At 34.9% G+C, this 9847-nt stretch overlaps 2 protein-coding genes across 2 annotated transcripts; both read right to left on the bottom strand.

Moving 5' to 3' along the window:
- Positions 1 to 883: 883 nt before the first annotated feature.
- LOC101260134 (WD repeat-containing protein LWD1) lies at positions 884 to 2532 on the bottom strand. The gene has a single exon (XM_004238385.5). It carries the CDS (start codon positions 2302 to 2304, stop codon positions 1261 to 1263), a length of 1044 nt encoding a protein of 347 aa, XP_004238433.1. The 5' UTR covers positions 2305 to 2532; the 3' UTR covers positions 884 to 1260.
- Positions 2533 to 3647: 1115 nt separating this feature from the next.
- On the bottom strand, positions 3648 to 8200 carry LOC101259333 (catalase isozyme 3). Its single transcript, XM_004238382.4, has 8 exons — positions 8052 to 8200; positions 7284 to 7380; positions 6062 to 6339; positions 4661 to 5437; positions 4308 to 4397; positions 4127 to 4194; positions 3949 to 4042; positions 3648 to 3850 (listed from the first exon to the last, which is right to left on the bottom strand). The coding sequence occupies exons 1-8, from the start codon at positions 8064 to 8066 to the stop codon at positions 3791 to 3793; spliced, it is 1479 nt and encodes a 492-aa protein (XP_004238430.1). The 5' UTR covers positions 8067 to 8200; the 3' UTR covers positions 3648 to 3790.
- Between the last annotated feature and the right edge of the window lie 1647 nt (positions 8201 to 9847).

The following is a 9847-nucleotide window of genomic DNA, read 5'->3' as shown; positions in this document are numbered from 1 at the left end:
AGATGATCAACCAAGTGCTATGTTGCCTCAACCACAAATTACAAACAATTCATCCCAATTAATAAGGCCACCTTAGGGCCCAATCCCTTATGCACCATCCCACTATCTGCATTCTGACACTGTTGTCATGCATCAAAGTGTTGGGTTGTCAGACTAGTTTCGATTATCAAATGCTCAATTAAAGGCAAGTGAGTATGATGCGCATGCCACACGTGACCAGTGTCATTTGGGGAAGATTCTCTTTCTGCCCATTAGAACTCATCGTTCATCGAGTTGAGCAAATTTTCTGATGAGTGATTAAACATGCCACTTTGCTTCAGTAACTTGGGAAACAACTCTGGATCCAAAATTCAATCTTTGAGATCACAGTACTCAGCGAATTTGATGTGCCTCACACACATGAGCAGTAGGATTTCCAATATTAAGGATGAATACACTCGGTACCAAAATTTAGGTGTTGGGAAGTAGCTGATTACAGGTAGTACTTACTTATTCAGAAACTATTGGAGATACCTACTCTTTGAACTGACAGAGGTAAATATAGAATCTAGAGTTTATGGGTTCAAAATGAATGTGATCTTATATGTAAACATTTTAAATATCCACACAAAAAACGCATAGATTCACGCTTATCAAATGATTCACAAGCGAATTGTAGGCCGCAGTTAAAGTTACTCATGTTATTAAATACAATTACGAAATGGAAAGACTTGTTGCTATCTTTTTGCTCATTTCTGAATGTCTCAGATGAAGACGTTTCAAGGGAAAATAACTTTTCAGAATGGTTATTAAATGACTTCTGAAATCCCATTGTCAGTTAATCAGCAATTTAAGCAACTAGTCGTATTTATCTTACAAGTAGCAATTCAGAAATCCCAGCATGTTGAAGTATAGATAGTTCCTTAATGTAGAAATAATCTCTCAGGAACATCAAAACACATATGATTTGATTACTCCAATTGCGGTTTTCAATAAACATAATACAAGCTACAGATGTTGCAGACCAACCACAATAATGCTGACTAACTGAATCCCACAGACAATGTGGATTCCAGTTACTTCTATGATAATAGAGCCCTAGGTGCAAAGATAGCAAAAGCTATTCAGGTTTAACTATTGTCAGTAATAAGCCTCGTTTTTCATTTTGGGAATAAAATGCCAAAAAAAGGAAAATTTTTACTTGGAGAAATGTCGCTAGCAGGAAGACTGAATAAGATGATACTTGAGCAGCTGCTTGAAGTGCGAGCGAGAATAGCTAATTCACACCCTTAGAATCTGAAGCTTGTTGGAGAATGCAATGGCAACCCAATCAGGCTGGGATGAGGACCACTGAAGCTGCTCGATTTCTGCACCTGCAGTATAAGCCAGAATTGGATCCAATCCACCTTCTATTGGCTGACCCATTGAAGAGAGATCCCAGATAAGCGCCTGTGAGTCGTCACCAGCAGTACAAATATGGCAAGAGCTGTGAGGAGCCCAGGCAATGGCATTCACACTAGCCTGGTGCCTCTGTAGTTCCACCACCGGCAGTGTCGGGAAACGGATGTCCAAAACTACAACCTTTGCACTGTCCATTATTATGGTGGCCATATACCTAGGATCCTGCTTGTTCCATCCAAGGCGTACAAGAGGAGTATCAGGCTCAGAACTCTCATAGATTATCGTAGAGTGCTCCTTATCACGAAGATCAAAAACCCTAACAGACCCATCAGCTGAAACAGAAGCAAAAACTCCAACCCCACCCCAAGCAATATCATAAACCTCCTTATCATGAGCAATTAACTGGGTATCGACAGTCTCCCTCTCAATATCCCATATAGTACAGGTAGTATCAATACTCGACGTACCAATCCGCCTCGGCTCAGCTTCATTCCAGTCAAATGAGGTTAACGGACCGGAAAACTCACTGTTCCGGTTGTTATTAAGAAGACTCTTCATGTCAACCCGACTATTATCATTGGAGACTCGCCAAATCCTGAGATAATCACTAGAGGTAGCGATAAGGTCCGGCTTCTGGCACTCCTTATCGGGTATGAAGATAACTTTCGTAGGCGGATACGGGTGCTCAAATGAGAGTTTCGGGTCGGACCGAATCTCACCATTAGAGTCATCAAGCTGCACAATCTCAACTCGGTTTTGGTACTGCTCGAGCAAGCTAGCAATGGCGAGACGATACTTCTTATCCTTGCGAACACTCCAATTCATAGCGTATATGTGCCATGGAGCCTCGTAGGTGTAGATCTCGGAGCGTCTCTGCTGTTCGTCGGAACCATCTTGCTGGTTCGGATCACTGCTTGCTCCCATTTCTGATTTCTTCTTCTTCCGCCGCCACTGCCGACCGAATTAGGGCTTTGATAGTAACAAAGTTTGGGAATTTAATTGATCGGGAAGATGGAGATGAGGTCGTCTAACTCCAGATATAGTTTCAGAAATTACACTTTAACTCCTTTAGTTTTACTAGTGTTTATGCACGTACCATAGACTATTTCCTTTTAATTATTCCAAAATCATACAAGTCCACGTATGCCCTAAACTACGCGATAACTCATATCCTACTTAGCGTTATATGTAACAATTCATGTCCTATATAATGGTCTTATGTGTATTATATATCATACACGATATGAACGTCTGCATATTTATTTGATTTTATATAAATTTAAGTATCTATTTATATACGCCTAAAACTAAAGCATATGAGTCAAAAGTGTAATATTTTGTTATATGTTCATGTTCTCAATTGGTACAAAATTATAAGTCAAGTATATAATTTACTTGTAAATTTAAAAAGTTATTGATGAATTCAATCCCAAAACATGAAAATTTAAACGAGATGAAATTTATACAGATATTTTACTTTTATACGAAATTATACATAAATAAAGATTAATTAAAATTTGAGAGAGAAAATGAGCAATGGGTTAAGAAGGTCAATTAGCATTTCTTTTTGATGGTGTGTGTTTCTAAAATAGTACTCACAATTTATTTAATTCTCTAAATATAGGAGCGACCTAAAAAAATTTATGCTTTTCTATTATACTATTATCTTTTTTATGCATGTATGTTCTTCATTGTGGATAAACAATCCATACTGCTTTTAATTATTTTCAATTAAAATTTGGCTCAGCATGAGTGTCACTTTTTCATTCGTTCACCTTTATTTGTTATAAATTTTTTTAGTTAAAATTAAAAAAACTTTAATCACTATTTTACTATGCAAAATCACTTTAAAATTTTATATGTTTCATATAAATTGAAACAAAATATATATATATATATTAAAATAAATACATATAGAAGCGTTGAACTTATCCGCTAAACTTACTTTTTAACTTTACAGACTCTTTTATCACATATTAAGAGTCCAATCGTTTCTCAAATCTCCATTAGTAATAGAACAGAGAGAATAAAATAAAATTTATTTATCATATTAAAATCTAAATGACATTCCAAATTATATTTGTCACATAAATATAAAACAAACAAGTAATATTTATTTGTTGGTTGTATTTGTAAATAGCCCTCCGTAGTAGTTTAGAATTATTTTTTTTGCTTTTCAAGAATATAACTTCTTTCTAGGTCCGACGCTTTAGGATCCAACTGTATATTCGTTATTATGTATGATATAACCTCATAGAAACACCCACTTTATGAGACTAAAACGTTCAATTTATTCAGAAAGTGATCAGAACTAACACAAGAAAGTTTGTTGGTACACAACCACACTACCACCCAAAACAAACATTTTTTTCTTGGATTACTTCTTCACTACACCAACACATTTTCATCTTCACATTGTAGGCCTTATATTGAGACGAGACGCGAGCTTCTGACCAAGAGACTTGTCAGCCTGCACCATATACATGCAAAACAAACATTCTTATCGTTGTGTCCCTCAGGATAAATGTGGGATTAAAGTAGTAGCATGTAAAGGAAAGAACTCTTGACCTGTGACCAGTATGAGATCCAGATACTGCGAATTTCATGAGTGGCTCGAGGATCAGATAGAGCATCAACCCATCTGCACAAAAATCTTTCTTGCCTGCAATCACAAGGCCGGCAGATAAGTACATAACTGATAGGGGTGGAAACTTGGTGACTGAAAATAACAGAGGAACTAGACTACCTGTCCGGTGCCCAAGATCTGTAATGTTCTCCTGGCTGCTTAAAGTTGTTCTCTTTCTCAATGATGACCTGCAATATAACTCATCATGGTTTAGACATATGGAGGAAACAAGACTAGGGAAAAAGGAGAATATTTATATTTATGAAAGGTTAACTTTGCACCAAAAATAAGATAGTGTCACCTTTTCGCGTTTTCCTGTCAAGACACGAGGAGGAATAGGGTACTGCTCCGCATGACGACAAGGATCAAGCCTTGAGGGCAAATAGTTGACCTGAAACAGCATACAACATCAGGTTAACACATCAAAACAGTAAACTGTCAATACATGCACTTCCAAAATAGTGTGAGAAGCAAAATTCGCAACTAGGCTTCATCATCAGACCAAAGTACCTTTCTTGCCTTGCTAAGTTCACATAGACAAGGGAACAACTAGGCTAATATGATTAACAACCCCTTGTCTTTCCTTGTGAAGTGGATAAATATTTCTACTCTAAACAATCCACTAAAAATAGCAACCTCAAGGATGTACTATACCTCTTCATCACGGTGCATGAAATTCATGAGACCTTCATGGTGATTATTGTGATGAGCACACTTGGGAGCATTAACTGGGAGCTGCAGATAGTTTGGACCAAGGCGGTGTCTCTGGGTATCAGCATATGAGAATACCCTAGTTTGGAGAAGCTTATCATCCGAATAGTAAACACCAGGGACAATAATGGCAGGGCAAAAAGCAAGCTGCTCATTCTCCGCAAAGAAGTTATCGATGTTCCTATTCAATACCAAGCGACCAACTGGCTGTAATGGCAAGATGTCCTCAGGCCAGATCTTGGTTACATCTAGGGGGTCAAAGTCAAATCTGTCTTCATGATCAGGATCAATAGTTTGGATGAACAGTTTCCACTCTGGATAGTTCCCAGCAGCAATTGAATCATAGAGATCCTTGGTGGCATGACTATGATTTGATCCACCGACCTTAATAGCTTCTTCATCCAACAAGCATTTGACTCCACAAGTTGGCTTCCAATGGAATTTCACATACTGTGCTTTCCCAGCTTTGTTGATCAGCATGTAGGTATTAACACCGAAACCATCCATGTGCCTGTAATCTTGTGGAATTCCCAGATCATCAAACAGGAAACTGAACATATGAAGACTTTCTGGATGGTGAGAGAAGAAATCAAGGATCCTCCAGTTCTCCTGAATGTGGGACTTTGGATTTGGTTTCAGGGCATGAACCATGTCAGGGAACTTCATTCCATCACGGACGAAGAAGACAGGGAAGTTGTTTCCAACTAAATCAAAGTTACCCTGAAATACAAAAGCTTCAGCCACGAACAGCAAACACAAAAGAAGTGCAGTGCATTCATTGATCAGGAAACAGAAAATGGCTATCAAGTAAATGGTTATTTCCATCAGATGAAATTCATAAGAACAAAAACCAGGGAATGAAGGACACTTGATACACTTCATTGATTTTGAACACTCCCTTTTACAAATGAATACTCCCTTCAACATCGTATTTTTCAGAATCCATGAGTGATCAAAACCATCAAAAAACAGCACCGCGTGGTGTTTAGGCTTATAAACAGTTCGTTGGATTTCGACGAGATTGAGATTATAAATCTGAACAAATTCATATGAGCAATTGTGTCGCTGTCTAAAATTACTAAGAAGGACCAAACAAATAGAAAATTTTGCAAATTAGGCATATCACTAGAGGCTTAAACCAAACACTTCTCACATAACATATACCTTTCTTCAACCTGTTCTACAAAATCAATTGCTGACTTCAAAGCTAGGGAGAGATGAAATACAAGTCTGTGTTTCAGCAATGGTCTCTTACCAGCTTGACAGGCATACAATTTTGGGGTACTGATAAATGGAAGTCTGACAATGAAGACATTGCAAGAAAAAACTAGCATAAGAAATTACCTCTCTGGTGTAAAATTTTACAGCAAATCCTCTGGGGTCCCTGAGGGTTTCAGGGCTTCCACGCTCGTGGATAACAGTAGAGAACCTCACAATAACAGGTGTCTGGACACCAGGAGCTCGAAGAAAATCAGCACATGTAAGATGGGATATATCATGTGTGACCTCAAAGAAACCCTTGGCACTGGCACCTCTGGCATGAACAACACGCTCTGGGATTCTCTCACGATCAAAATTGGCAATCTTCTCCAGCAGATGATAATCCTCGAGAAGAATTGGCCCTGAAAAAAGAATAACAAGTTTCAATATTCTTATCCATGGTGAGAAATCCACTAAAACTGGAAAATTCTATAAATGTTATTATGATAATCTCTAAAACAAAAAACTACAGAATTTTATTTGTACTGATCATGAAAAGCACCTCTATTACACAGGACAAATTGCATTATTTGTAATATGCAAAGAGCTATTTAGCCTTTTAAGCAAATTCTATCAATCCTTGCCGGTGAAATTATTCAAATGACATAGAAAAAGTGAGAAGTGATAATCTTGAAGTTCCCATCACGAATTGTTTCCACCTTTCAACCATCTACATTTTCCTATTTTATTACAGTATATTCTGGAAACCGTTATGACCAACGTTACTCATACCATGTTGAATAATTCTTCAAAAGAGTGGAACATCAAGGAATATATCCAAGAATAAAAACAGTAAGTCACCTTATACCAAATTGACCATCTAGATCACACACTTTTTTCTAATTGAGCATCAAGGAGGACCAATAACAAGCTAACAATGCAGGAGAACAGTAGTTCCTGTTGGTTTCCATATATATGTATTCATAATGATCTACACAAACAAAAGATATGCACACCCAGAAATACAAATGGGAACATATGCACACCCAGAGATAACAGACACTATAGTGTCTAAACTTATATCATCTTACTCATTTAAGTAGCTAACCAAATGCATGTCCCCAAAACGACAAGATATATCATACTGGCATCTTGTTTCCCACACGCACAAAAAATCACAAGATAGAAGGAATAATTGCTCTTATCAATCAACTACACCTTGAAATACCCAAACTCGCTACTGTTGGCTGTCTATTTATCAACACTCTCCCTTTTCAAGGTCAGGACTATGTTCTTATACCCAAAAAATTGAATAAAAACGTGAACTTTACACATCAGAATAAAGATAAGAGAAGCTAAAGAGTACCTCTAGTTCCAACAGTCAAGGAAGAATTGTTGTTATACACAGGAGCACCAGAGTTAGTTGTCATGAAGGGGGAATTGGCAGCACTTGAAGGACGATACTGCATCAAACCTCACAATCATTAATCATAAACCTCGTATGTTCAAATATGATATAAACCAACCAAAAATCCTCTGGACATCCTAATAATTCTAGCTCATCAATTTCCAAAAAGTTGCACCAACAAAAATATAAACCAACATTCACGTATACCCTTACCAAACCATATAATAGATATGGAAGCACAACTTGATTTCTCAAACAGTTATTATATCATAAAGTCCCATTAAAAAAAGTTGACATAAAAAAATATCATTCGATAACAGATAAAACTGAGGTTTTCTAGTTACCCTTCTCTTAAAAAAACTGAGGTTAACTAGACATAAACCCGCAGTCTCTTATAAATCAACCCACAAAACTAGGGCAAAATGAGCTTCAACCACCAAATTAAACAAAAAAAAACATCAAAAAAAAAAAAAAAAAACGGAATCTCAATTTCCCCGCATATATCCTTCACAAACCACAATCAAAACGATAAAAAAAAAAAGAAGTTTCACAAAATATAACAATCCACAAAATCAAATTAAACAACAAACAAAAAAAATTCCTTTTTTTGGAAAATCAAAAGGAATCTACTGCAACTACACAGATCAAATTTTTTAAAAAAAAACACACAAAAAAAATCCTATAAAATCAATAAAATTCTTCAATAAAAATTGAAAAAAAAAATACCTTGTAAGGATCCATGGCAAAAGAAAGAGAAAAATATTTAGACTGAAAGAGAGAAAACGGAAGAAGAAATTTGCGTTCTTTTTTTTTGGGAGGTGAAAATAAAAATGAGCTGATTTTATATTAATATATAGATCTTGTAGGGCCATTTTTCAACCGCCTAATTCCCCTTTTTTGGCTCGCTTTTCTATTTTTATCATTTAAAAATAATATCCATTGCTTATCCAATTTTTTTCTTATTATTTATCTTTTTTCTGAAATAAATAAAATAAATATTTTACAAACCAAACAAAAAAAAAACTGTTAGAAATTTGGAGCTGTAAAATTACGATGATAATATTAATAATTACGTGTCAATTTAAATAAATTCTTATCTATTTTTATTCAGATAACATAAAAGAGTTTAAACTATATAAAAATATGAATTTTATTAGATTTTTATAAATAGATGAATAAAATATAATATTTGCAAGTATAAAAAATTAATTTGTATTAAATTAACTACGTTAGATTGTTCTGTTACTAGTAGCTGTCACCTAACTCTTAAAACTATGGATTACAAGTAATCTTCAAATTAGTGTAACAATATCTCTAATCTCAAGAAGATAAAATACTTAATTAAAAAAAAGGGTCCACAAATCATATTTTGTGTTTTACCCAATGATTATTCCCCTTTTTGTGGGGTTGATTAAATGTCCTTTTCTCAGGCCATAATTTTGATTATTTGTCTAAAAATGTATAAACTATATTTCTTAAAAATAACAGTAGACTCTAGTTAATAGTTGATTTTATGAATAAATCAATATTTAGAATAACTTTTAAAATATCAAATATTTTTGTATGTGGTGTTCAAGTTAATAGAAAATATGCTAATATCATTCTATAAATGATATATTCATAAAAGATATATGTATCTCAATTTTATTTCAACTCGTACGAGATAGATAGAGATATTTTTTATAAATCTTAATAAAAAACTACATTATTTTTTTTTTTGTGGTGAATGCATCTTTTCACTCTAAATCCAATTAATTTGAATTATGGTAATAATTAATTTCCATACGTCACACTATAAAAATGCTAAAAATAAAGAAAATTTATTTTGTTTCTTATCTAACTTTTTTGGAGTTTATCCCTAAGCTAATACACAGTCATAGATGAGCTGGACCGTCTCGATGATGCCACGTGTCCAAATGGACCTAGAAGTGTGTGCAAGGGCCAGAAATATTCCAAATGGGCTTGTGAAAGCTATATTGGACCGTTTAAATGGCCAGTGTGAACGCTGCAGAATTTGATTAGATTCTGCTTATACACCGTATGGGCCGTTCTGATAAGGGCCCACTAAAAAAAATTATTTATTAAATATGTCCTTGTAATTTGGATTATTATTGATTAGCTGTTTCTTTATTAGTGGTTGATGCCAAATCAGTACTAGGTAGAGGTTTGAATATTTTAGGTAAGTAGGTACAACAAATTTAATTCGAGGAGAATCAAATCATTGGAAATGAGGTGATATAGGAACTTTGTTTTAAAATGTTACCTCATATCTTGTACCTTTGACATATTTGGGCCATGTACTCTTAGAAGTGAAATCTAAAAAGGTAAAATGAATCGTAAATAGATTTTATTTTTATGTAAGTTTAGAATTTATTTCGGATAAATCCTAGATTCAAAGTAGAGCGAATAGAAAAAGGAATACAATTCAATGAGGTTCATATGCACTTTCCTTGTACATACCTCACTCATATAATCATACTAATATCAATTGGTACTAGCTTTTCCATTTTACACTTGATTTT

This window comes from Solanum lycopersicum, chromosome 4 (assembly GCF_036512215.1).
Source record: "Solanum lycopersicum chromosome 4, SLM_r2.1".
Taxonomy (NCBI): Eukaryota; Viridiplantae; Streptophyta; class Magnoliopsida; order Solanales; family Solanaceae; genus Solanum; species Solanum lycopersicum.
The sequence above is the reverse complement of the archived record's forward strand: the minus strand, read 5'-3'. Positions and strand labels throughout refer to the sequence as shown.

Coding starts and splice junctions, on each gene's coding strand:
- LOC101260134 (XM_004238385.5), bottom strand. CDS start 2,304: ATGGGAGCAAGCAGTGATCCGAACCAGCAAGATGGTTCCGACGAACAG.
- LOC101259333 (XM_004238382.4), bottom strand. Junction 6,340..7,283: donor CTTGACTGTTGGAACTAGAG/GTACTCTTTAGC, acceptor TTCTTTTTTCAG/GGCCAATTCTTCTCGAGGAT. Junction 4,398..4,660: donor TCATGCACCGTGATGAAGAG/GTATAGTACATC, acceptor ATGCTGTTTCAG/GTCAACTATTTGCCCTCAAG.